This window comes from Spermophilus citellus (assembly GCF_964194105.1).
Source record: "Spermophilus citellus genome assembly, chromosome: 12".
NCBI lineage: Eukaryota > Metazoa > Chordata > Mammalia > Rodentia > Sciuridae > Spermophilus > Spermophilus citellus.
This window is the reverse complement of record NC_138198.1, coordinates 74,076,624-74,104,473: the sequence shown is the minus strand read 5'-3', so window position 1 is coordinate 74,104,473 and position 27,850 is coordinate 74,076,624. Positions and strand designations below refer to the sequence as shown.

Here is a 27,850-nt window from a genome sequence, read left to right as displayed (position 1 = left end):
CATTTTGTTGTAAATCTACCACCATATGAAAGAAATCTTGCATCTTAAAAATATATTTCACATATGAAATGTCTTGTCTGGAATTTGCTAAATTCTAATTCTACTCAATTATAGATTGTTAAGTTCTACTTGATGATTCCAACAAAGTGGGCTCCAAAATAAATCAGTGTAATAACAATTCTAATTATTTTCAAGCTCCCTTGGATTAAAAATGATCTCTACAGAAGCAGTGAATATATATTTGCAAATATTAAAGGTCAGGATGAATTCGCACATAGACTGTAATGTTTAGATAAGCAAAGAAATGCAAACAATGTCTTTCATAACTATTTTATATGGATTTTCCCTCCAAAATGAGTGATGATGTCTTGAGAAGGGCTTCTTGGAGCATGAAAGGTACCTAGACTGGTATTGAGCTGATATTTGTAAATACAATATATGACTGTTGAAGGACTGCTTAAGCAAACAGTAAAATAAAATGATTTAAACATTAATAGACTTGAAAAGTCCCTATTTGTGGGGACTTTTGCAAACGATTAACACCTCTTATCTCCTCTTAGAAAAGGGATTTAATAATCACATCTTTTATTTTTAAATACTTTTTTAGTTGTTGATGGACCTTTATTTTATTTATTTATATGCAGTGCTGAGAATCAAACCCAGGGCCTCACATGTGCTAGGCAAGTGCTCTACCACTGAGCCACAATTCCAGCCCAGTAATCCCATCTTTTAATGACAGACCTGTGCAGACTACTGTGATTCTGAATTGTTTTTTTTTTCTTTTAAATAAATGACAGCGGAATGCAATACAGTTCTTATTACACATATACAGCACAATTTTTCATATCTCTGGTTGTATATAAAGTATGTTGACACCAACTCGTGTCTTCGTACATGTCCTTTGATAATGATGTCCATCACATTCCACCATCCCTGCTAACCCCCTCTCCCCTCCCTTTCGCTCTTACCCTTCTGCCCTATCTGGAGTTCATCTATTCCTCCCATGCTCCCCCTCCCTACCCACTATGAATCAGCCTCCTTATATCAGAGAAAACATTCTACACAATGGAATATTACTCAGCAATAAAAGAGAATAAAAGCATGGCATTTGCAAGTAAATGGATGGTGTTGGAGAAGATAATGCTAAGTGAAGTTAGCCAATCCCCCCAAAAACAAATGCCGGATGTGATTTTGAATTGTATCCATAACCCCCACCTCAGGGAGAGGGGCACCAATTCTAGGTTGGGTGGGTGCCTTACCTGGTCTCCCTGGAACTGTTCTGGCAGCCTCCAGTAAAATGGCTCCCCGTGGACATGCTGACGGACAGTGGTGGCATCCAGCAAGATGTCGGGGGCCTGGTAGTACACCCCCTCACTGGTGCCCTTCAGGTTGCTCTGAGAGACCACACGCAGAAGAGGCTGTTTGGAGTCCAGCGTCACCTAGTCATGGAAAGAAGAAAACGTACTTCAGATGGTGAATCAAGTGCTCAGGTGTGATCTGTCAGATTCCACCCCTGCCTCTCTGGCAGAACAGCTTCACGATTAAAACAGGAACAGTGCGGGCTTTTCCTTTATTTATTTATTTATTTTTTAGGGTTCAAAAGATAATTTATTAGTCTGAGAAGAGAAGTCACACACTATACCCAGTAATACGCTTCTTTTATTTTTGTGCCTTTATCTTAAAAATATATTTAAACAAGAAACAAATATTGAATTTTCCCATAAACTTTGCTTTCTTATTTACAGTGTTACATTGTAAATAACATTCCATTATACACAAATTAAGGACTGTGCATTACTGTATGTTCTCTTTACATATTCTTTCATAATATAGTACATATAGCTCGAAGCTATGCAATATTTAAGCTTAGAAAAGCTGAGGAAAGAAGTACAAACCTTCTCGAATAAGACTATTATTTAAAAAGGTTCTGACCTTAATTCTCTGCTAGATTGTTTCACTGAAACCATTCTTTGTTAAAGAAAAATGCCCCATATGAGGGATGAAAACAACAGTTTAAGTTACCACAGGATCCACTTAAACTGGTTAACAAATAAAAACACCTTATTACTTATTACTGTTATTAAATGGAGCACTACCACTGTCAAATCATTTAAACAAATAGATTTACTCTACAAATCAGACACACTACATCAATGACAGCTGGTACCTCTTTACAAAATAAAAAATGTTTCCTGTAACTTTAGGTTTTACTTGTAAACAGTTAAAGCACACATTTTGTAAAGATGATTTAATCATTCCTGGTCTTAGGTTACACAATGAGGAGTTTCTATTTCATTAAAGGAGAAGCAAGCACACACTCTGCAGATACATACATGTATGTGTGCGCACACGCATATCTACATACCCACAGGCACCCACACCCAGCACCCACACACACTCACCCACCAAAGGACCACTTGTTACTAAGCGCTAACTGCAGCAGCACTTGTGTCTCGAGTGGTGCATGAGGTTGAATAGGAATTATAAAACAAGGAAGATAAAACATCCAACTTCATTAAAAACTCCAAAAGCTCAGCTTCTGAAACACTTTTCAGACACTTCATGCTTGGCCTGAAGGGTCAGTTCACTGGGCTCTCCAGGCGGCAAACCCCACCTTCGATTGCAACCGACTGTCCTGCAGCTGCACCAGGAGGGAGTCTTGAAATGTGAGTCTTGGCTTTCCCATCCTGGGCTGACATATATCCAACACACATGCTCTCTGTTGTGTGGCTCCATAGAAATTCCACTAGAAGTGTCTGTTTATTTTGGGAGGAGTCGGGCTCTGCAGAACATCTACATGATCGGAGAACAATCACTCCACCAAGTACACCATCTTCACTGGCTAGGAAAGGTGAACTGATAAACTTGTTTTGCATAGTCTCCAACAGAGCTTGGTGAGCATCTTCAGCTTGTAAAGCGTGTGAACATTCTCTAGCCAGTATGGTGCGCACAAGATGCTCTCCACATCCTGAGGTACTCACAGCTGTGGAGTAGGGATTATGAACTCCAGTATTTTCAGCCCAGCAGCCACATCCATAAAGAGCAGCCTGCCCAACTCTTCCTGGATGTTTCAAGGCCAAGCCTCCACTGGAGACAGCAGCAGCAACATTCCCTTCGTGGTCCACAACCACAGCGCCCACCGTGTCCAAAGTGCCTGAGTCATTTTCCTTTTCACTTGATTGTCTTCTTTTCTTTAGTTGAATGAAATCTGTTTCCACCCTTTCTGCCAGTTCTAGTTTCCTCTTGTTTCTTTTAAATGCAGCTAAACTGAATCTTGTGGTCATGATGTTAGGAGGGCAAGAGGGTATTCCATGATCTACTGCCCATCTGCAGGCTCCTTCTCCAACTAAAAAGCAAGGAGGAATCCTGCCAGCTGACAGCTTGCCCTTCTGCCCTTCACACAAAAGTCTGTTTGCAACTGAGACTGGGTTCTTGATTCCACTCAGTGCTCCAACTGCTCCAAAATTTAAGGACTTTCCATCCATTATGCTGGCATCACACTCAATTTCCCCTAAGAGATTTAGGTTAGATCCCATTCCTGCATTTGTAAAAGGAGAATCCTCAAGTTCCACCAGAGCTGCAGTCACTGCATCTGTGGCCAGAGCACCAGCCTGCAGTTTTTCAATGGCCTTCCGACAAGCTCGTTTGCATACATGTTTATATTCCTTGGCTTTGGATTCAGAATGATAACCTGCACCTGCATGTACCAACACAAAGCCTCCACGTTTCTCCTTGTGGGACTGCTTTGTTTCCAATTCTTTGGCTGTTATTTTAACAGCTGAAGTCTGAGATGATCTGGAAGGCAGCCCTTCTCCAGAACTCATCCCCTTCTCATGGTCATTCTCCAACATTATCATCTTCTATTAGGAAAAGGGCATAATTCTATCCAAAAGCAATTGTAGGAGATGAATTACCCTGCGTCAGCCTAGAGCCCTCACTGCACCGGAAGTAGTCCCAGGCTTTTCCTTTAAACAAAACATCTGGATTAAAAATGAAACTGCAAGGGACTTAAGTTACTGTATATAGGGGTCAAGCTATTGCTACCCTCGGGCAATGTTCAATCACACGAAGGAGACTGTTGGGATTATTATCTTCTCTCCATATGGAGTCTGACATCAGCTAAGGTGCAACTCTGAAAGCTCCATCTGTTTCCCTGGACAGCAGAAGGGGAGCTCTGACTCCTATACTAACCCAAATTAGCACCCCAGAATTCTGATGTCATAAGGGCAAAACTTAACGACAGTGAGTTTTGAGTGTCTCCTTGACCCCTGCCCAACTCCCACATCTCTCAGTGTGACTTACTCGGGTCCTCACGTATCCCTCCAACTCCGAGCAGAGGTGCGACAGCCCAAAGCAGAAGCAGGGGCTGCATCCCAGAGGGTTGTCTGCACGCAGGGCAAAGGTGCCAATTCGACACTTGCTGCATTGGAGGCCAAACACGTTTTCCTAAAAGGAACAGACAGTGGACTTATTAATGCCTGAAAAGAGGAAATATGATTTCTGCACACACAAATAAAATACAAAAATAATCTTAGATCCACAAGCATCACTGAACTTGCTGCTTTCTCAGGGGAGGTACCTAATTGACCTCTGTAGGCCCAATTCTCACAAAGACTCAGTGATTCCCAAACACAGCTGATGTTCAGAATCATCGTGGAAGACTTTGAGAACACAGAGTCTCTGATGAGCATCTCCTGGGATGCTTTTAGAACCCACCCTGAGACCCCAGGTGATTCTGGGAGCCTGACTGGGTGATTGCTAAGGCACATCCCTGCTGTTCTGATCATATATAATGAGAACACTGGTCTTAAGATGTGGCAAGGCAAATACTGATGCTCTCCTGATTCCCACGATGTGGTATATGACATTCCCCTTCGTCATCTTCAGAATTAGCATCCCAGAATTCTGATGTCATAAGGGCAAAACTTATGACAGTAAGTTCTGAGTGTCTCCTTGACCCTTGCCCAACTCCCACATCTCTGTGTGGGAGTTGATCCTTTACCCTCTTTCATTTCACCTCCTTGTATAAGGACCGGAGAAGGTGACAAGGGCTTCCTAGTAACAAAGCACTTTGGGAAAACCAAGGGACACACACAAGATCAAAAATGGCATTGAAGTCTTCAGACTTTACAACACACATAAATTTCCTTTAGTCTGACCAGCACACAGGAGAGTATGAATACTACTTCACAGCTATAGTATCACAAATCTTCTCAGAACCTGTTAGCTATTTTGCCTGTATATTCAAGATAGACTGGCCACTCGGCCCACTGGAACATGTGTGAGGAAACTAATTGTTTTTCAAAGTGGTCCCATCACTTGATGCTTGTAATAAATGGCAGAAGTTCCATTTTGATAATTTTCCATCATTTTAGAAAAACATATGTAGACTTAAAACTCAGATATAGAAAGACAGTAAAACCATTAGAGGAAGTGTTTAAAAATCTAGCTGCTTATTTATACAGTCTAACACCTAAGAGTCATACTGATGAGCGGGGAGGAAGGAAGTGGAGGGTGGATGGCAAATACCTTGCAAGAGCAGGTGCCGGTTTCCTCTGCACAGCTACAGAGACCCCGTTCCAGGTCACAGGTGTCCACCAGTGTCCCCCTCAGATCGCAGTCACAGGGAACACAGTCAGGAAAGTCTCTGTAACCCAAGGAACACTGATTGCACCTCTTCCCACCAAATTCCTGCTTGCATTGGCAGTGACCAGAAAGCATGTCACACTGGGGATTGGCTGACCCCTCATGACTGCAATTGCAGGCCTGAGAGAGAGAGAGAGAGAGAGAGAGAGAGAGAGAGACTAAAATTAACTAAAGAGGCAGATTTTATGTTATAAAATATACATTTAAAAATACATAAGATACACATATGCTATTCAATACACATATTTGGATTTTTAAAAATATCAAATATATGAAAATTATATAAATGAATTGATCTCTTTCACTAGTGCTCTATGGAGCCACTTTGCCAACTGCTAAAAGGCAAAAGGGACTGTATTGTAGGATTATTTATCCTTTTTTTTTTTTTTTTTTTTTTTTTGAGACAGGGTCTTGCTAAAAGTTAAGTAGGGCCTGGCTAAATTGCTGAAGCTTTGAACTTGCGATCCTCCTGTCTTAGCCTCCGGAGTAGCTGGGATTACAGGCATGTGCCTCGGTGCCTGGATTCCTTTGTGCATCTTAATGACACTTGCACACTAGGCCAAAACTGAACTAAAATTAAATCTGATAGGTTCCAAACAATCTAGCAAAGTTATTTTAGAGGTCACATAATTTTCCCATTGTCAAAACAAATTATCCCCAAATCTAACCAAGGGAAGTTACTCATGGAAAACTAGAGCTCTCAAAGATTGGACATAATCCCCCAATAAACTGATTTATGACTTTCTCTTGGAAAATTGTATACATTGAAGAATATATTTAAAGGGCATTAAAAACATTTTGGGATTTTTTCTAGCCATCAATTTTGTAACTGGGCTCCTGCAGAAAACTCCACATAAGGGATTTGAAGAGTGTTGCATTCTCCACATTTATTCCAATAATCTGTGCTAATTTTTTCTTATTTATTTAAGACAGGTCTCATTATGTTACCCAGACTGGCCTTGAACTCCTGAACTCAAGAGATCCTCCCATCTCAGCCTCTCAAGTAGCTGGGACAACATGAGCACAGCTGCACTGAGTTATTATATCAACCAAATAAATAAAACAGATGGAACAAAACTTGCCATAGCCTAGGGACTCTCAGGTAAGAAAATGCAAATATGTCTGCACCCACCTGGCACCCATGCTCCGGGTCCAAACCCCAGTACCCTTCCTCGCATTTTTCACATTCCAGACCCCAAGTATGAGGAGGGCAGATGCACTTTCCAGATTCAGGGTCACAATTATTCTGAGTATGAGCACAGTCACAGGCTGAAATAAAGACAAACATCAATACGGGTCTGGATGATCGATGGAATTAAAGGGGTAGGAGTTGATTTTACAAGTTATGTCCCTTTTATTAATAATCTGAATAATTCTTCTAGTTTCTAAAAGACCTCACGATTTCAGAGACTTCCATGTCTCATGCAGGTTCCTCTAGGTCAGGAGATGCTTTTGGACAAAAGGTCACAGGACAGAGTATGAAAAATAGGGAAAAGCCTAAAAAAGACCTCAGTGGGTGGAAGAACAAATAGACCTAATGTAATTGAGCATTTATTATGTGCCAAATTCCATGTCAAGGACTTTGTACACAATTATTATAAAAACTATTTGGTTTAGATGACAATTAGCCTCTCCAGTTTACAGATGAGGAAACTAAGGCTAAGGCAAATTAAGTAATTCATCCAAGCTCACATAATTAGTAGGCAGCAGAGCCCAAACCGAACTTTAAGCTTATATATAGAGAGAAATCAGAAACAGAAAAAAAAGCATGAAAACCTGTATATGTAAAGAAGAGAAAAAATAAAGAAATGTCACAAAAATTAGTCCAAAGTAAAGGAAGGTGCCAAGGAGTCACTGTAAAGTCTCAAACAAGAAACTCAAGAGCTTACGTGTGCAGCCACCATCCTGGTAGGCATAGAAGCCATGTGAACACCTGTCGCACCTTTTCCCAGTCACACCTGGAATGCAGTAACACTGTCCTTCCTCTGTGCATTCGTCCGACATGGAGCCTGCCGTGCTGCAGTTACAGGGTAAGCAGCCAAGTCCTGTGTCCAGCCCATAATAGCCTGGCTACGTCACAAAAGGGGAAGAATCACACAAGCCAATACATGGTTTAGTAAGCCAATATACACTCTAGAAGGTTTTCCAAATCACACACAGGCTGCTCCATAGGATCATAAAGTATTCATGACTTGATTCTACTCCTCTGCACAGTGGATACGTGCCCTCTAGATAGTGAGGTACAGGATGGGCCAGCCATGCCTAGGGCTTGAGCTCTTTTCCAACTACCATGAATTCAATTTTTCCTTTGAACCCAGGTCAAGGTGTCAATTGCATATCACTGACCAATACTTGAATTGCATGCAATGAGCATAAACATCTTACCAGGCACTGGTCACACTGCTGTCCGATCACGTGGGGTTTGCAGTCACAGAGTCCAGTCTCAAGATGGCACACATCAGAAAGGGAACCTTTCTCATGGCAATCACAGGCTAACACATACACACACAGGACATATTAATGGTCATTTAATGGTTATAGTTATAGTCAGTTCCTTCAATGTATAAAGGAAAATATGTTAAACACTCAACATACCCAATCGTGAAGCTAAACAAATGAACATATATAATGTATGCATGACAAGACACATGTATATTATAAGTATTATTCTGTGATTAATAAAATTTTAGCATTTTTTTTGTAGAGTAAGCCAAAACAGTTTTAGTGGAAAGAACTATCAGAAAAGAATATTCAAGCCATTCAGTAATAACAGATAATAATACTGAAGCTATTCAGATAATAATTAGCAAATTACCTTGAACGATCTCATGAGTTTGTCATGTAATTTTTGAACAAGGTATTAATATATGTCAGAAAATTTTTATTAAAACATGCAATAGAGACATCAATAAATTTAGCCATCTACCCTCATTGCAATCATACATATATGTAATATTTTAAAGCTCAGTTAAAGCAATCTAAATAGCATATATATTAATATGTTTCATAATTAAATGAAGCATTCCCTGTTGTAAAATCTTGAGTCATTTGTAGTTTCATGATAGAATTTCAGTTCTATCTGGTTACAGCATTAACATTTAGAGTTATGAATTCCCTCAGCTATTCAAAGTGATGGTATTTAACAGGTCCAAAAAATGTTTAATTTATACTTATAAGGCAGGCATTAATATATATTTCATACTATTTAATTTTCATAATATGTAATATTTTCCCTGACAAAAATATTCAAGGCTGTTTATGAATGTTTGCCTTTGAAAATCTACATCTGTCCATATGACATAGGTTGAACATCCCTAATCTGAAAATCTGAAATGCTCTGAAATCCAAACATTTTTGAGCAACAGCATGATGCCACAAGTGGAAAATTCCACACCTGACCTCATATACTAAGTTGCTGTCAAAAGACAGGCACACTAAAAGTGGTGCACAAAATTGCCTTCATCCTGGGCACGTAAGGTGCATATGAAAAGTAAATGAATTTCATGTTTAAACTTGGGTCCCCTCCCCAGGACATTGTTATGTGTATGCATATTCTGAAATCTGAAAAAAAATCATAATCTGAACAAATCTGGGCATGCATCTCAGATAAGGGACAATCAACCTGTATCACAACGTAGGAAAAGTCAAGGAAAATTTGACGGGTAACTGAAAGCCCAGTCACAGTGTGAGGCAGCGTGCAGCAGCGGAGGTGGGGGGGGGGGCCACTGGAACTTGGGGATGGTCAGAGAAAGGCACTGGAATCGGCCTCCATAAGTGAAGACCACTGCCTTGCTCACGCAGAGGTGCCTCTCTCTGGCCCTCCATTTTCCCTGGTGTAAGTGGGCCAATACTGTAGGAACCCAGCGAAATGCCAGGACCCCACTCACTGCTGTGACCTTCTGCTGTGTCCCTGAATATTCCACTAACTTCTCAGCACACATTCATCTGTCTCCCACCAAATATAAGACACATGTGCACACACACCCTCCCTCTTACCTCTCACCTGATGTCCCCACCTGAGGGGACATCTCCCAGCATCCCTATTGTTTTTCCTTCCCCTTAGCACATCTGTCCACCCAAACTCTTGCTTTGTGTCCTCCTGGCCCCCAGTCTGCTACAGCTCTGCTTCCTAAACTCTCTAGAGATGTCCCAGGTGCTAACTTCAGCAAGCAAATTTCAATCCTCATCTCACTGGATCTTTCTGCAGAATGTGACCCATTGAAGTCTCTCTCCCTATAATTCCAATTAAAGTGGCCACACTGTTGAAGTGGGATGGGCCCCAGGGCTGTGAAACATTTTCCATCTTTTAATGGATGCCTGTGAAATATTTTTTTTCTGTATCACTAGCACCCTCTTGTGTCTCCATACTGCAATATCAGAGCAAGACAAGCATTTACATGAAATTATCAAAATTAATAACTGCCATTTGTATTCATTCACTCCTTAAAGACTGTGCCAAAGGGGAGGAAAAAACCTCCAAGGGCTTAATTGGTGCTAGAGCTAGGTCGTCTCAGGTGAATGAAAATCAACCTTCAATGTGAGGTTTAACAAGATTCACAACATCAAGACTCCAAGCAGAACTCAGCAAAGCAATCTGAGGGTCAGGTAGTTTATGTAAAGACCACCAAACTGTGCCAACATCATGTGTTAGCAATTTCAGGCTTAAGAGCCTCACCATTTATCACTCTATGTCTTGAAATTCCACCTGCTTCATGTATCCCCATGGTCCTCCACATCCCTGATTGCTTTGGACATCAACCTTCTTTCCTTTCAATTACTGCAAACAGAGCTGCACTTTGGGAAGCAAACCCTTCTCCTTTAAGGGAAGAGTGCAAGCTTTCCAGGACACTGACCTTCATGGACAGCAGCTAATCAAGCCAATGGAGAGAAGAGAGGGAAGAAATCGGTTGCCAGTCTATCGTTGTTCAACCAGAGACCCAGCATGAAAACAAGCACCATTCAAGATAAGGTCACCTCATGGGCTGATCCCTTTCTGTCACATGTATGTAGATGGATGGGGATTCATAGGTGATAAATAATGACCCTGAACTCATAGCCCATGCACTCACCTTGGCAATTTTTGGCAGTCACAGCATCCCCGTAGAACCCATCTGCACACCTTTCGCAGTGAGGGCCGTCGGTGTTTCCCACACACTTCAGGCATTCCCCGGTGACAGAGTCACAGTGGCCAGGCTCAGAGGGGTTGACATTACCATTGCAGTCACACAGTACACAGGATTCCCCCGGTACTGTTGGGTTTCCATAGTAACCATCGGCGCATCTGTATCCAAGACGAAAAACAGGATCAAATAAATGCAATTACTCAAGACACCACCCCACTCTTCAGGGACTTCCTGAATGGCTAATAAATCAGACTGGCTCTTTTCCCTGAGATTTACTGTGGAAAGAATGTGACTCCGCATTCAGAAAGTTACAGATTGTCTTCACCCATGGTGATGAATGGGAGCACGTCCAAAAGGGGGCATAAATTCAGTGGGTGTGCACCATCTCCAGGGCCAACTCCAACCCACCAGGGCCAATGGGGATGTCACTCAGCTCTGGATGGGCTGAGCCAAAGTTGGGCACTCAGACTTAACCCATGGGAAAAAAAACACTGGCTTTCAGGCACCAGAAGGCCAACTATTAAATCAAACCACCTAATGCCTTTACTATTATCTTGATATTCAAATATGGGGACTGTGAGTCCTGGCTCCTCGCTGTTTCTTATTGTTCTTGGTGTGAACTCAGATGAACTCCAGGAGGTGGAACACTGTCCTCTAAAAACTCCCAGCAAGTCTCAACATTCATGTTCTTAATAGATACACCAGGTTTTCTCTATAATTCTATGAAATAATCATTATACATGAAAACTCCAAACCCACACCTAACTACATATTTAAAAACAATCCGATCTTTAACACATTATGCACACAAAATAAATATGGAGAGTTATTATGTGTTGATTAAAATTTAAAAAATAAAAGTTAAAAATAAGCACATAAAATTTACATTGAATTTAGAAAATAATATGAGTGCTGGACACAGAGTACCTCTCACACCAAGCTCCTGAGTAACCCGGAGCACACTGGTCACAGATGACTTCGTCTCCTTCGAGATGGCAGGTGGGACTGAAACTGTTAAAATGTTAGAAATGAATGCAATTTTTCCAGTGGATGTTGCCAGTTACCAAATATTTATAATACTGATTGTTCACTACTTCTGTTCTTACAAACTTTCAACATGTTCTCAGTCCTCAGCCTAGAACTCAGGGCATCTGCCACCCAGCCCTGAGTGGGCCTCCTCTGTCCTCGTCCCATGTTCTGGGGAAGGGACCCTTGCTGCTCCCTGCTTCCCTGTCCTTCAGCCTGCAGTGCACTTTCTTCTCCCCATCCCCCAACACAGCCACTGCTTCCTCCAGGAAGCCCGCTCAGATGGGCTGGTACATGGGGTTCCTCTCTCTCTAAGGGTTCCCTGGCTCTGGACCATCTGCCTCTGCAGAGCCCAGCCCAACACAAGGGCAGGAGATGGTCCATCAAACACAGCATTGAAGGAGAGTCCTCTGTCTCCACAAGGACCACCACTGCTAGCTGAGATCCCCCCAAAGCCTGTTCCTGAGTCTAGGGGAGGCCTGTGTGGGGACAGTTTACGGTGGCCCACCACTTCTTTATGAGAGGCCCCTGATGTTTGGGTATGGGTTAAGTGTGTCCCAAAGTTTCACGTTTTGAAAGCTTGATCCCCAGGGTGGCCTTGAAGAGGTGGGACATGGTGGGAGTTGGTTAGGTAATTAGGAAACAACCCTTGGAAGAGATTGAGGCAGTTCTCCTGGGACCCTGAGTTAGTTTCTTGCGACTCACACTCCTCCCTGCCCCCTTTCTTTCTTTCTCTCTCTCTCTCTCTCTCTCTCTGTGTGTGTCTTTCTCTCTCTGATGTACTATCTCACCATGTGGTCTCTCCCTGTCACATATATTCCTACAACTGTGATGCTCTCAAGTGCTTACCTGGAGCCAGTGTCAGACCCTTGAATCTCCAGACCAGTAAGATACATAAACCTCTTTTCTTTATAAGTTACCCAGCTTCATGTACTTTATCATATCAATAGAAAACAGTATAATACAATATCTTTTTATACACTGGAGTTAAAAAAAAATCCCTGTGAGATTAGGAGTGGATGGAAGAAGAGTACTAATGGGTAAACAAGTGAGAGAGAAAGAAGATTTCAAACCACGGGACTGAAGGACATGCACGTCCCAGCAGGACATACAACTCCATGCTGAATATGTCTACTTAACCTCCCCCTCTGCTTTCTGCTCAAGGCTCATTTGCAATTACTCAAACAGGATGCACATGTTCATGTTCACCCTGCCATGCCTTGGCACACTTGGTCCTCCTGCCTAGAATGTTCTTCTGTGTTGCCTGTTTAATTTCTCCTCCATCAGGTCTGAGAGCAGCACTCCTCAGTCATCCCTATACCTGCCCAGAAAAGCTCAGCACTACCCCCTAACACCCAGTCTGGTGGACAGGGCACCACTACAGTACTGACCACTCTTGACTCCCTGGGACCAGGAGCTATGGATGAACAGTTTGCTACTTAGAGCATCTACTATGACACCCAGTACACAGCAGGAGCTTAATAAATATTTGTTGAACTAATTAATTAATTAATTAATTAATCCATTCAGACCTCTCAGCCTCATATTTTCAAATTTTGATCATTATATCAAAAAACCCAGGGATCATCTCAAAATCCCCTCTTACCTGCTAGCCTAGGGGTAGGTATAAGATGTATATTTTGTAACAGAAATAATGACCAACATAAGACCAGGAACAAAAAAAGTATGCATAGGTCCTTGCTATCATACACCTTTTCTGGTGTAATTCAATAAGTCAAACTTTCTTTGAAGAAGATAATTCATCCCTCCCTCTCTAGTCTGAAATCAATTACTGCTAAGCAAGAGTCACACAAATTATACACAGTCTTGCTCTGAAGACATTAGAACACATCCTAGTGGTCACGCTGGGCAGGACCTGCTAGTGGGTGCATGAAACTTACTTGTTGGAGACTGTGGAGAGAGGGCAGGCACAGGGCTGGCAGTCCCCAGAAGTCCCATGGGAAGGCACCCCGTAGAAGCCAGGTAGACACTGCTCACAGTGGTCCCCAGTGGTGTTGTGGGCACATGCCTAGGACACACGTGTGAAAAGGGGAATCAGCCCTGGTTTCCTAGGAGGATTTTTAGATTTATCTACAAATGGCCTGAAGTCCAAGTGAACAACAAAAGACAAAAGGTAAAACAAGTTCCAGGAGGAAGGGTTCTCTGTTTTTTAATTGATTAATTTTTAAAAATGTAACTTCTATGAATGAGGAACCTAAGTAAGAACTTCACCTTGACCGTATCAGAGTAACTAGTACCAAACTCCTCTACCTGAGGGAAACACCTAGAAAGTGGATCAAAATATATGGAACAACTGGTTTCTGGCACTCCAACAGCAAGCACAGGTCCATGATGCCTGGAGAAAGAGGCAAACCAGGGGACTCCCAAGACCTGGAGACACTTGTAAGGCAGAGGGAGCCCAGGCAGAGTGGGGAAATCTTGCTGAGTGGAGGGGGTGGAGGTCTTAGTTTAGAGGGGCTGGCCCAGATGGGATTTGGGGAAGAATACTAGGGTTTTGCAGGGAAAAAACAGAGGACAACAACATTGACCAAATTAAATTGTTATATTGTGCACATATCTGAATATGTAACAACAAATCCCACACCTGGAAATGTGCACACCAGACCCCTTTAAATAATGTTGAATACTAAGAGTTTTTATGTAGAATGGAACCTCAATTAGCCAAAGCAACACAGAGGATCTGTAAGAGGAAAAAATTCAGAACACAGAACTGAGGGATATCAGAATTCTGACCAGCCAGTGAGGGGAGACCCTGTGAAATACCCAGACCATTGGAGAGCCCAAAAGAAACCTGCCGCAGAGAAAAAGCTATCAAAATCCTCCATAAAAAAGCTTAAAACAAACCTTGAAACCACCAAGGTGACCCGCTATCATTTCACTGCTGGCCAAAACAAACTCCCACATTCTTAAAAAGAAAGCAAAAAGAAAAAAAAAAATCCAGAAACTCAGCAACATACCAATATTCATTGAACAACATGCATCATGCAATTAAAAAAAAAAGACTGGATACCCAGTGGCCACATCTGGGCATGTCTGGAATCCATGAGTCCAGAAAGATGACAAGCAGATGAATGAGTGACCACATGCAGGCAGGAGAGGTTCTTGTTAGCAACAGGCTGCTGCATGCCCCTGAGCAGGATGGCAGAGGAGCTCAATTTAAAGGGCATCCTTATGCAAATATGATTGTATAAGTACTGGTTAGGCAAGGATGGATCACTGGACTACTAAATATAAGGGGGAATTCTGATAAGGAACAGTAGTTTTTCATTCCCTTCATTCCTCAAAAGACTAGGAATGAAATCACCATATGGCCATCTGTACGCCTCCTGGGTATTTATCCTAAAGAATTAAAGTCAGCGTGCTACAGTGATACATGCATACCCATGTTTATAGCAGCACAATTCACAAGAGCTGAACTACAGAACTAGCCTAGGTATTCCTCAATAGATGAATGAATTTTTAAAAATGTGGTGTATGTGTGTGTGTATACATGCATGTCTCTCTCTCTCCATATATATATATTTATATATATATATATATATACACATACACACATACATACATATATACATGTATATATATAATGGTTTTTTATTCAGTCACAAATAAAAATGAAATTATATCATTTGCAGGAAAATGGATAGAACTTAAGAGCATTATGTTAAGCGAAATAAAGCCCAACTCAGAAAGTCAAGGGTTGTATATTTTCTCTCATACATGGAAGCCAGAGAGGGAAAGGGGAAAGAAAGGGATGGGGGATCTCATGAAAACTGAAGGGATATCAGAAGAGTTGAGAAAGGGGACCAGGAGGAGGGAGGAGGGGAGGGAAAGGGGAAACACTGGGAAACAATATCGACCAAATTAAACTGTTATATTGTGCACATATCTGAACATGTAACAACAAATCCCACCATTAAGTAAAATACAATGCATCAATAAAAATATGGAAAAGTGACTCCCTCAGACTGCTTACTAATTGCAAAAGGAATGAATAGTAGAATTAGTACCACCTGTGAGGGGAAGACAGACATGGTGAGCTTCCCCAGGGGTTGCTCTGAGAAAGACACCATCAGTAGACAAGCATCCTACGCTGAAATGCCTTACTCTAGTCATGAGAAAAGAACAAAAGAATCAAAAATGAAGGATGTTCTGTTTTTCAAATTGTGGACTGTATTCTTCATAGTGCCAGTGTCATAAAGACAAGTAAAAGCTGTGGGAATATTCCAGATTAAAGGATCCTAAAGAAATATGGCAATAAAATGCAATATACAGTCCCAGTTGGAGGGATCTGTAGATTCTGATTGAGGAGCTCAGAATGGAGGGGAAAATTCTGCTGTACAGGGAAGTATTGGGTCCATGGGCAGAAATGAAAAATGAATGGCAGATTAGAACAAGGAGAGTCATCAGTGTTCAATTTACTTACAATGATAAATGTAACATGATCATATAAGAGAATATTCTTATTCTCAGGATATGCACAATGAAATACTTGGCCACAGAAAACTTTCTCCCAAGATGTTTAGAAAAAATATCACAACTAGATAGATGGATAAATGGACTTATTAAGCAAATAAGGGGCATATTAATAATAGAGGAATTTGGGTAAATGGTAGGTGTTCTAAGTACTATTCTTATTCTCACAGCTTTAGGGTAAATTTATAATTACTTCCAAATATAAGATTTTGACAAAATCTTTGAGCTAAAATCTACTAGAAGCACTAATCCATAACAAAAAAGAATTATTAGAAATATACCCAGAAATTGCAAAGTTGAGGGAATCTGCAGGCATTTCAAAAGCTAACTTGAGGACACTTTGTTGATTTTAATAAGCCAAGCACAAAAAGACAAATAAGACACAATCTCACTCATGTGTGGATGCTAAAAATGTCGATTCATAAAAGAATACCAGAGTGGTCATGAGAGACCAGGAAGAGGAGGAAAGATAGAAAGCAGTTAGGTAATGAAATTAGGCCAGAGGCATTATTTTTGGTGTTTTATAGCAGAGTAGCCTACTTGTAGTCTATGATATATTTCAAAATAACTTGAGGAGTGCAAAGGTTCCCAGTACATAAAAATAGCAAATGTTTCATATGAAAATGCTCACTACCCCAATTTGATCATCAACATTATTACATGTATCAAATTATCATAAGTATGCCATAAATATGTAATAATATTATGATAAAAAATTTTAAAGTTATAACATTTTCAAAGATTTAAAGGGAAACAAACACAGAAAGAAAGGCAAGACAGAAAATAGGACCTAATGGAACTTTCTGAACTGAGAAAAGACCATAACAGATTTGGGGTCTGTAAAATGAAAGATTGAATGATTAGAAACTGCACAAGAACAGTAATCTGAAGACAGCATTAGAAACTCCAACCCTCCATGGGAAATAACCTGAAAGGACCCAGCCTCAGTCATCATGGAGCAACATCATGTGCAATGGGATCATCAGTGGGAGAGCAGGACAGGGGGAGCAGAAAAGTCTCAATTTTTCAAAATCTGACAATACAAACCCACAAATTCTAGAAGCTCAACAACCTCCAAGAAGAAAAAGGGTTAGAAGCACACAATCAAATGGTTCAAAACCAGGGAAGAGGAGAAAATCTTAAAGGTAGGCAGGGGGAAAAGCAAAGACAGAACAACACACTGCCTGACATACACAGGAATGAACAGCAACTTCTCATTTGAGACAAGACAGGCCAAAGCCAACAGAACAACTTCATAATACTCAAGGACAAATCTGCAAAAACAAATTTCAAAATTGAAAGATGTTTAAAAGCCTTTTCCAGACAAACAAGAGAGATTATTGTCAGCAAGCACACCTGATTAGAAAAATGATAAAAACAGTTCCTCAGGCTGCAGAAAGATGATAAAAGGTTGGGGTACTACCAAAAATACTTGTGACCAGAGTGTTTTGGATTTTTTTTTAGGATTTGGGGTCTGCATAAACATAATGCATTTGCATAAGCATAGTGAGGTATCTCTGGGATGGGATCCAAGTCCAAACACAAAACGGATTTGTTTCATATACACATAGCTTAGAGGTAAGTTTATAAAATCTTTTTAATAACTTTGAGCATGAAAGTTTGTTTCATGGTGTGGAATGTTCCACTTGGGGACAGGAGGTGTACAGGACAAGAGAAAAAGAGATGGGCCAGGCAGTCACACAGCTCACAGGGATGACAGCCCTCCTCTGCACATTTTTACCCAGGTTCCTCTTTCTTGACTTGGTCTCCCCAGGTCCCCATTCTGTACTGACAGCTGCTAGTGCTCGCTCGGTCACTTCTCAGCCTGCCTGCACTTGGCTCCAAGATCCCCATTTGCACGCCTCTTTTCTAGATGGCTTCTCCTTTTTAGGTACTTTGGTCATTTTCCATCCAGCAATTTAAATAAAGTACATATATTTATATAATTCTTGAGAGTATAAAAGCATGTCCAGATATCAAATTGAAACTGGTACTAAAAATGCTAGGTATCACATCATTTTATCCCTGTTTTATTTAGGATTATCCCAGAGCAGAGCTTCTAAACTCAAATGTGAACAACAAGTCACCTGATTACCTGTAGACTCTGATTCAGGAGCTCAGAGGTGGGGGTAGGGTATGAGATCCTGCATTTTAACAAGCTCCCAGGTGATGCCCATGTTGCAACATCACAGACCCATTTATTCCTCCCATTCCCCACGTGACCTCAGTTTCAATCATTAAAAAAAAAAATATTCAAAATGCAATGGGCTTTGATAAATGGCTATTTGGTTAAGCTAAAAGTATTATGAAAAATAAATGCAATCCTTTGAAAATGCTTGCTTATGTTCATTTCTAATATGTCTGTTGAATGTTTTATACTTTTAACTCTCCTAATCAAAGGGCCAGATTGAGCCTTCTTTCTCTTTGGGGAAAGCGGTTCTTTTCGAAACAGAATAGGGGGGAAAAAAAAAAAGCAAAATCAGATTAAATCAATAAATTCTTAATTTCCTACCTATTTTTTTTTCTTATTTCACCACTCCCCCCTCTTAAAAAAAATTAAATCAAATTTAATTGTTTAAAAAGGAAAAGTGGTAAATTTTCAGTTATCACTGAAGAGTGAGAAAGCCTGGCAGATATTATTTTATCTGAGGGGACACAGCTAACAGCCCCAAGAAGAAGGCCCCTGTACCTGTGGCTGGCATGGTACATCACCTCCATGTCCTCTGGTCAAAATTGTAAAACCTCAACCCAGTCATAGCAAAGTGTTATAGATTAGATATGAGGTGTTCCCACAAAGCCTATGTGTGCAAAAATGAGAGAAAGTTTAGAGGTGAAGTGACTGGGTTATGAAAACCTTAACCTGATCACTGCATTAATTCCCTGATAGGGATTAACTGGGGGGTAACTGCAGGCAGGAGGGGTGTGGTTTCAGGAGGTAGGTTGCTGGGGGCTTGACCTTGAAGTTGCTTATATTTTGTCTGTTCTGCCTACTGAGCTGCCTTCCTCCTCCATACTCTTCTGCCTTGATGTTCTGCCTCACCTCTTGCCCAGAGCAAACAGAGCCAAGTATCTATGGACAGAGACCTCTGAAACCATGAGCCCCCACATAAACATTTCTTCCTGTATTCGTTCTTGTCTTGTCTTTCGGTCACAGCAACAACAACAACAAAAAAAAAAAGCTGACAAAAATCCAGAGCAAGAGGCAAGCCCTAGCTGAGGCCATTCCACAGAATGTCCACCCCACTCCACCACACTTCAAGTTACCAGAGTCACAAAGACAAGACTGAGGAACTGCCCAGACAGAGGAGGCTAAGGAGACAAGGACACAAAGTGCCATGTGGGGACCTAGATTTGCTCCTAGAAAGGAAAAGGAGAGGACTGGGAACAGTGGTGAAGTAGGAAGGCAGTGTGTGGTTTAGCTGATCATATGGTGCCCATGTGAAGGTCTCAGTTTTGATAACTACTCTGGTTGTACAAGATGTTAGCACTAGGGGATGTTGGGAAAAGGACATCCGGGAATTCTATTTTATGCTTGCAGCTCTTCTCTAAATCTAAAACTATTCCCTCCAAAATGCTTAAAACTCTAAAAATCATCATTATGTTTATCATAAGAAGAACTTGAAGGGCAGTTACTATTAAACATACTAAACATATACTGTTCACTTAAAGTGAGTATATTTAGTACATATTTAATATATTTAGCAGGTAGTTCTAGAAACATATTTACAGAAGCATGAGAAATATACACTTTCAGACTAACTGTACCTAAAGTGACTATCTGTACCTCCATGACTTGATGACCATCGGGAATCACTGGCAGGAGGCTTGAGAAGCTGGCCTTGCAAACCCAAAGGCAAAGGTAGAGAAGTAAAAAACACAAACATTCCCCAAGTTGCTGGAATTGGTGCACCTGAGGAACCCATCCTAGAGGGACGGAGTCTGCCTGCAAGCCACACTTCAAGTAATTCCTACAGACACCTTATTCCACATGGATAAAAGAACACAGAGCAAAATGGGGGCTTTCCTTACAGAAGACAGAAAAATGAGTCTCGAGAGAGAATAAGCAATCCAGGGCACCAGGGCTTCAGCTCTTCTCTAGGGCTCTGGTAATTAATTTTCCCTAGCGCTGGGACTCAATCAATCTCTTAGAGCGTGAGTTTCCTGCCTCGTGAATAGGGCAGAGTCTATGGGCCCGCACAATCACTCCATCTCTGAGGAGTGAGTCCATTAGAACTCAGAGGGTGGCCTGGCTTCAAGGCAGAAGGGACTAAAAGAATCCCTCACTAAAGCTAAGAAGCAAGTCTCACCCTGTATCTGCCCTAAAAGTTCATTCTCAAGATTAACTACATATTTGGTAAGCCCTGTTTCAACTCATAGTGCTTATGAAAGAGATACTTGTTTGAAGAGTTTATTCAAAGTAATTGTAAAGCATTATATATTGCACAAATGGGTGTGATTATTAGAAGTTTTATTATTCCTCTTGTAGTATACTATGTGATGTAATGTTAAAAATACTAGCACTTCTGTTTGAAATATGAATCCTTTGTATTTAAACAGTGGACAGTTTTTATATTGCTTTATAATTTTACTAAGTAATGACTTTTCATTGTTCTAATACTAAAAAAGGAAAGATATTTCATATTCCTTTTTCAATGCAGGTTAAGTATTCCTTGGGACCAAAAGCGGTTTGAATTTTGGAATATTTGCATATATACAATGTGGTGTCTTGAGGATGGGATCCAAATCCAAACAGGAAATTAGTTCAAGTTTCATAGACACCTTAAACACACAGCCTGAAGGTAATGCTATGTGATAATTTTAGTGTGCCTGCATTTTGACTGATTCCTTAAAAAGGTCAGTTGTGGAAGTTCCCACTTGAGGTTTTATGTCATTGCTCAAAAAGTTTCAGATTTTTGGAGCATTTCCTAATGCTCAAATTTTTAGAACAAGGATGTTCAACCTGTTCACTGAAGTAACTTTTTTTTTTTTTAAGGTTAAAAAAAGGTAGGAAATGTTTTGAGACATGAATTTAAATCTGCAAATTTCCTTTGGCATCTGGGCAATTCTGTAAAGGAAGCATTTTTAAAAATCACTACACAACACAAAGTTCTGGGTCAGGTAAGAGGGGACACCTGGAGGTTTCAGAAATAAACTCACAAAGCAAACTCCATGAACATCACACTCCAACGCGTGGCCGTGGCATTCACAGGGCTGACAGATTCCTCCAAAGAGTATTCCATCAACTCGATAATAGCCAGAGAGGCAGGACTGCAAAAGAAGGGTGGCACCTGTGTCCATGAATGCAGCTTTGTACATTATAGGAATCATCTGCTTTCCCACATAGTTGAAAAATCAGCGGCTCAGTTTTCCACGTGCACAGAAACATTTTTTTTCTACTTTTAAAACATCTTCATTGAGATATCATTGACATGCCACAAAAATCTACCCATTTTAATTGTGCGATTCAGGAATTTTCAGTAAACTTACCAAATTGGGCCATTTTTAGGCACTATACTCCAGTTCCTTGTTTCATTTTAAAGGTGAAAACATGCTTACAAAAACTTACTGGCTATGTCATGGGTCAACATACAACTTTGTGGCATCCCAGGCATGCATACAGTACACTTTTTTTTTTTGAAAAAAAAAAGTTAATTTTTTTTTTTAGCCAGGATCTTTCTGAGTTGCTTAGAGCCTCATTAAGTTGCTAAAGCTGGCTTTGAACTTGCAATCTCCCTGCCTAAGCCTCTTGAGTTGTTGGGATTACAGGTGTGCACTGTTGTGCCTGGTCTTTGCAGTATTCTTTAACTACAAATGATGTAGCATTCTCTAGCCAGCATTTCCATCAAGAAGATTTTTTTTCCTCTCAACTTTATTTTTTCCCCCTAGTCTTATAATTCATTCAAGGTTACCATCATACAATGCATATGTTCAAGGGCAGGTCTGGGTCACACAGCAGCAGTTTAATTGAGCATATATTACAGGTGTTCTTTACATGAGCTAAACCTGGAGAGGCAACCTGAGTAAGTGAACACCCACATACAATAATTCATTTAACTCATCACAACCCTGAGAGACTGCATCTCGGCTCTACAGATGCAGAGCATGGGACACAGACACTTGCATAGTGCCCAGTGCGCAGGTGGAGTGACTCAAAGCCAGGTGAGGCCACTTCCTTGGCCATGTCCCCAGCCAACTGCCAAGGGCTGTAGCAGATACAAATGCCTTTAGAGGGAAGACTTGGGAATGATTAATTTAGAAATCAGCATCCTCCTATGGGGTATATGGAAGGTGAGTTGGGACTAGTTTTTATTTTGTTAAGAAAAATTTGGAGTTTTTTTTTTTTTAATTATAAAAGTAATCTGGTTGAGTGCCCCTGAGTTCAATCACTGGTACTAAAAAGAAAAAAAAAATCTGTAAAGACACGAGGCATTGTGAAAGTCCCCTAACACCTCCACTCAACTGTGTGCCCCTCAGAGAGAGGGGGCTCATGAGCAGGTGGACATTGGGTGGGCACTGCCCCAGAGGTCTGCATGGGAGCTTACAGTGCTGTAGAGAATTCTATCCCCTACCAACAGCTGCCTGATTCTTTTTATTTTTATTTTTTGGTAGCAGGGATTAAACTCAGGAACATTGACCACAGGGCCATATCCCCAGCTCTATTTTGTATTTTATTTGGAGATAGGGTCTCACTAAGTTGCTTAGTGCCTTGCTTTTGCTGAGGCTGGCTTTGAACTTGTGATCCTCCTGCCTCATCCTCTGGAGCCTCTGGGATTACAGGCATGCACCACTGTACCCAGCCAGCTGAGATATATCCCTAGCCCAAGCAGCTTCCAAGTAACAGTTAGGTTAAAGAATAAGTTCTACTTAACAAAAAGCCTGCAAATGTGTAAGTTGGCCCTCCATATCCTTAGGGTCCACATCCACAAATTCAACCAACCAAGGAATGGAGACATGCATTCGTACTGAACCTGTTCAGACATTTTTTTTCTTGTCATTATCCCCTAAACAATGTAGTATAGCAACTATTTATATACCATTTACATTGTGTTGGGTAATATAAGAGATCTAGAGGTGACAAGGTATGCAGGGGGGGGTGTGCCTAAGTTATTTGCAAACTATACCATTTTATAGAATGGACTTGAGCATCTGCAGATTTTGAGATCTGGGGGGTTCCTTGAACTACTCTCAGACACGGAGTCACCACTATACAAATTAAGCTTCTCTCTGCTGCCCCCTCCTGCTTCAGCTGGTCTGGCTTCTACTTTCAGGGTTTCCCTGCTCCATAGCCTGACCTTGCTCTCCTACTTCACAGCCCATAGACTCAGGTGGCCTTAGTTAGGATCATGTATCCATTAAATATTATGCACACAATGCTTGGGAACTGGAAATAATTGCTGGGCTTAAAAACCCATGCTTCAAACCTAAAAAAATAATCCTATTAAGTTGGTTTCACAAACAAACAAAAAAACCCCTGCAAAATATTTAAAATAGGACTATTTAATTAAATATCTACATCATGAGACATTAGGCTAACTTTATTAACTACAAAGTTTGTGACTGATAGAGATTAATTATAAATTAAATATTCTCACTTTGTAAATATGATTGCCAATAAATCAAGCCAAGCACAATTGTTCATAATTGTCAGTCATGAACATGTGGAAAGCAGGATCATACAGTGGTGGTGAACAGTGTAGATGAAGCTCAAATCCAAATATGATCATTTCTAGTTGTGTGGCCATGGTCAAGTTACTGAATGTTACTGTGCCTCAGTTTGGAAAAGAAAATATCTGAAGTCCCTATCACACATGGGTGCTGTCAGGATTCAGATAGATAACACATGGAAAGAGCTTAGCACACTGCCAGTGTGCAGGAAGTTCTCAGTATGAGAGAGTTGTTATAAATACTTGGATCCAAGTAATTTTAATACTTTTATTTCTGATTGCAAATGTATTTTCATATACAGTTATCTTTGGTATTCATGAGGATTTGCTCCAAAGTCCCCACAGATGCCAAGATCTTTGCATATTAAAGTCCCTTTTATAAAATGGCATAATATTTGCATACAATCTATGCATATCCTCTTGTATAATTTACTCATTTATACTTATTTTTTAAAAATTCTTTTGGTACTAGGATTGAACCCAGGGGCACTTAACCACTGAGCCACATCCCCAACCCATATGTATATTTAGAGACAGGATCTTACTTAATTGCTTATGGCTTCGCTAAGGCTAAAGCTGGCCTTGAACTTGCAATACTCCTGCCTCAGTCTCCCAAGCTCCCGGGCTTACAGGTATGTGTCGCTGCACCCAGCTCCTGTGTACTTTAAATCTCTAGATTATTTGTAATACCCTTTACAATGTGAATGGTATAAATAGTTGTATTATTTAGGGAATAATGACAAGAAAAACATTTGTACAGACTTTGGTACAGATGAAATATTTTCTTCCTTGGAGTATATTGCAATCCCTGATTGATTCAATTCACAGATATAGAACCTGCACACTTCATATGTGAGGTGAAGCCCACTAAAGTAAAATAGTCAGGGACCATCAAAGGTCTCAAAATGGGTCCACCTTGTCTAAAGCCTTCCTGGTCTTGCACAGGTGATTATAAATATTCAAATGATCAAGTTCAGTCCTCCTTAGAAATAGAAAATCTGGCATAGGTAGTACAAACTTCCTACTGAGGCAAGAGAGCTGCATGAAGTCAGGCATTTCCAGGAGTCCCAGAGCCCACCCCTAGCAGAGCAATGGATTTCTTTAAACCACATGACTTCCACCATTCCTATAATCAATCAACTCTGGACCAAACATTGGGTTTCCAAAGTTAAAACTCAAACTTGCATTATTAGATTAACTTCAGTGCACTATTTTCCCCTTAGAAAAAAACAAAAAAGTAGAAAACAGGAAGAGAGGTGAGCGGTACCTCGCAGGAGGTCCCTGTGTAGCCTGGCGGGCATTCACAGTGCTCCACATCAGTGGCTACTGCCAGGTCTATAGCATTAGGGCTTGCTGTGTCCAGAGAGACAGAATCCAACCTACAAACACAAAGAGGTCGTTATAGGATTCACATGCTTGCAAATGACATCTTACACCTCAATGAAGATGAGTCCCTAAAAGATTTAATTCAAATAGAATGGTCATGTGATTTTGTAAGTAACTAAAGATTCTTTCAATAATATACTCTCTGGAAGCTGTCATTATTCCCTGGATATGTCTTCAATATTGGTTGCAAAGATATGCAATTGCCCAAAGAACACTGTGGGGAAGAAATGATGTTGTACTTGACAAAAATTCATCTACTCATCCATCTGATCATGAACACAGAGATTTTACTCCAATGAGCTCTACTACACTTACATTTGCAGCATTGACTATTATGTTTGACGAGGCACTGCCAGAAACTGACTTCCACAAAGTAATAAAATGACTGTTAGCACAAATAACTGCAAAACTAAGATCATTAATATCAGGAGAGAGAGAACCAGAAGCAACAAGGTCTGGGACAATGATAACTCTATTAGTAATTTTTGGAAACACTTTGCAAATTACTGAACTTAAAGTCAAATTTGTTTCCTAGTAGATAACTTTGTCATGAATAACTAGTCTTACATCTTCAATAAATTACATTTATAAAAATAATTTAATTATTATAATATAAATAATATATTATTACAAATATATATATTATTATTACAAATATATTTTAATTATTATAGCTAGTTCTTTTAATAAAAGCGATGTAAACTATATTAAGTTTGAAATACACAGTATTAAATAAAGACAAGCTAGAGCTATCTCTTCTGTAAGTCTTTCCTCTCATTTCAATATATACCTGTAAAGAGCCATTTTTGCAGAATTGTAGTTGGCTCTGATCAGGAGATGAGTCATGTTGGCCAGGACGGTCATTAGCTGGTCACGATCGATCTGTTTTTTGTTATGGAAGTCTCGGAAATTCTCAGGCACAAGTCTAACCACATTGAAGTACTCTTCATAGGGTTGCAGTGATAGGCCCTCAGCCTGTGTGCTTAAAGTGATTCCATTTCCCTAGCATTTTAAAAAAGAAAAGGAAAGATATTTGTCATTCAATTTAAGAATCAAGAAATAAAATCAAATTTTGCACCCAACAATATGGATTTCATTTGGGCTTAGGTTCTTGTGGCAAACAACATGATGGTGTGTATAACTCTCAGTCCAGAATTATTGGAGAAAAAGTATTGAACTGGATTTCTTTCAGAGGGATTCCAATGATAAACCTAAAGACCATGTGCTTTGTTGGTATCTTGGAAAAGAAACAAGGTCATGCATCTGCCCACAGTTTTCATCAAAGCAGCCTGCATCTGATACTCCTAATCTTTAAACATTAGAAGTTGAAAACAGTATGTACAGTAAATATACCTCCAACTTCTCATAAGATTGCCTTAAACAACAGTAATTTACCTTCCAGTTTCCAATTGTTCAGGATGGACATGGAGATAAAGGTCACTCAAGATCAAAGGACACAGGAAACAAGAACCCAAATATACCAGCGACCCTGGAGCAAAGCCAAACTAGGTCTTTTTGTGAGGAATGAGGATATACAGGGAGAGGGAGAGAGGACCTGGCAGTGTGTCTCCTGCTGTCCCCACATGGCCAGGCACTGACTAATAGGTTCCTATGAAGAGGCAAAGTGGCAGGAGGGAAAAAAAAAAAGTCCTTAAAAGGCTGGCTAGTTTCAAGGTCAGAGCAAATGCTCATCATTACTTGATTGATTGATTGGTTGGTTGCAGGGATAGGGATTGAACCTCAAAGAGGCACTCTTTTATTTGAGACAAAGTGTTAACTAATTTGCCAAGGCTGCCCTCAAACTTGGGATCCTCAGGCCTCAACTTTCCGAGTCACTAGTAGTAGGCATGTGCCATCAGGCCCAGTACATCTCCTTTTTAAACATGAAAGGATGGGTACACCCTGGGGATGACAGGAATGCAAAGAACCCCAGACAGGGCCTCCAGTTAGATTATCACAGGCACAATCTGGGCAGTGTGTAGACAAGTCACCCCGCCACAGTCTCCCAACAGGAACCACTTGGCCTAGCCATTTTCAGTCAGCCAACGATCACCCCACTAATTCCTAAGCTGTATGCAAAAGCAAAACAAAACAGTCTCACCTTGATGATGATATCCGCATGAGACATGAGGTCACTATCCACTGTCTCCACTGGAATATCGTATGATACTGTGTATTTCAGGAACCCACCAAAAGAGGTCAGCTGGAATGGTCAAATGAGCGTGAACATCAAAGAGAATCAACCACAGCCCCAAGGAGGAGGAAGTGGTAGCTAGGATCCATCTGGAAAGAACTAGACTGCAAGGCATTCCAGTGGCTACCATATGTAAGCAAATTCACATTAAAGGCAGTATAAACATACTCAATGAGTATTTTGATTGATATTACCAAGACTGGAGGATATTGCTGAATTCCAAAACAAAAATGTACTACTAAGAGACTCTGAGGTCTATATAATCCTATTAATCACACAATAGACATTTATTTTACTTAAATAATATAGAGAGTAGG

General features: G+C 40.5%; 2 protein-coding genes across 2 annotated transcripts in view; both read right to left on the bottom strand.

Moving 5' to 3' along the window:
• The window catches only part of LAMA1 (laminin subunit alpha 1), a gene marked incomplete at its 3' end in the record, with an annotated part of 152,632 nt that overhangs the window by 57,706 nt on the left and 67,076 nt on the right, over nt 1-27,850 (bottom strand). The window contains exons 13-25 of the mRNA XM_081263467.1: nt 27,441-27,542; nt 26,130-26,341; nt 25,221-25,332; nt 21,447-21,557; nt 13,697-13,824; nt 11,697-11,780; nt 10,716-10,927; nt 8,032-8,138; nt 7,536-7,716; nt 6,779-6,915; nt 5,530-5,766; nt 4,303-4,446; nt 1,260-1,439 (exon numbers count right to left, since the gene is read on the bottom strand). Coding sequence (XP_081119593.1) covers nt 1,260-1,439; nt 4,303-4,446; nt 5,530-5,766; nt 6,779-6,915; nt 7,536-7,716; nt 8,032-8,138; nt 10,716-10,927; nt 11,697-11,780; nt 13,697-13,824; nt 21,447-21,557; nt 25,221-25,332; nt 26,130-26,341; nt 27,441-27,542 — 1,947 coding nt within the window. The remainder of the gene's footprint in view (nt 1-1,259; nt 1,440-4,302; nt 4,447-5,529; nt 5,767-6,778; nt 6,916-7,535; nt 7,717-8,031; nt 8,139-10,715; nt 10,928-11,696; nt 11,781-13,696; nt 13,825-21,446; nt 21,558-25,220; nt 25,333-26,129; nt 26,342-27,440; nt 27,543-27,850) is intronic.
• LOC308631912 (threonine aspartase 1-like) lies at nt 1,597-3,935 on the bottom strand. The gene has a single exon (XM_081263468.1). The coding sequence runs from the start codon at nt 3,855-3,857 to the stop codon at nt 2,580-2,582; it is 1,278 nt and encodes a 425-aa protein (XP_081119594.1). The 5' UTR covers nt 3,858-3,935; the 3' UTR covers nt 1,597-2,579.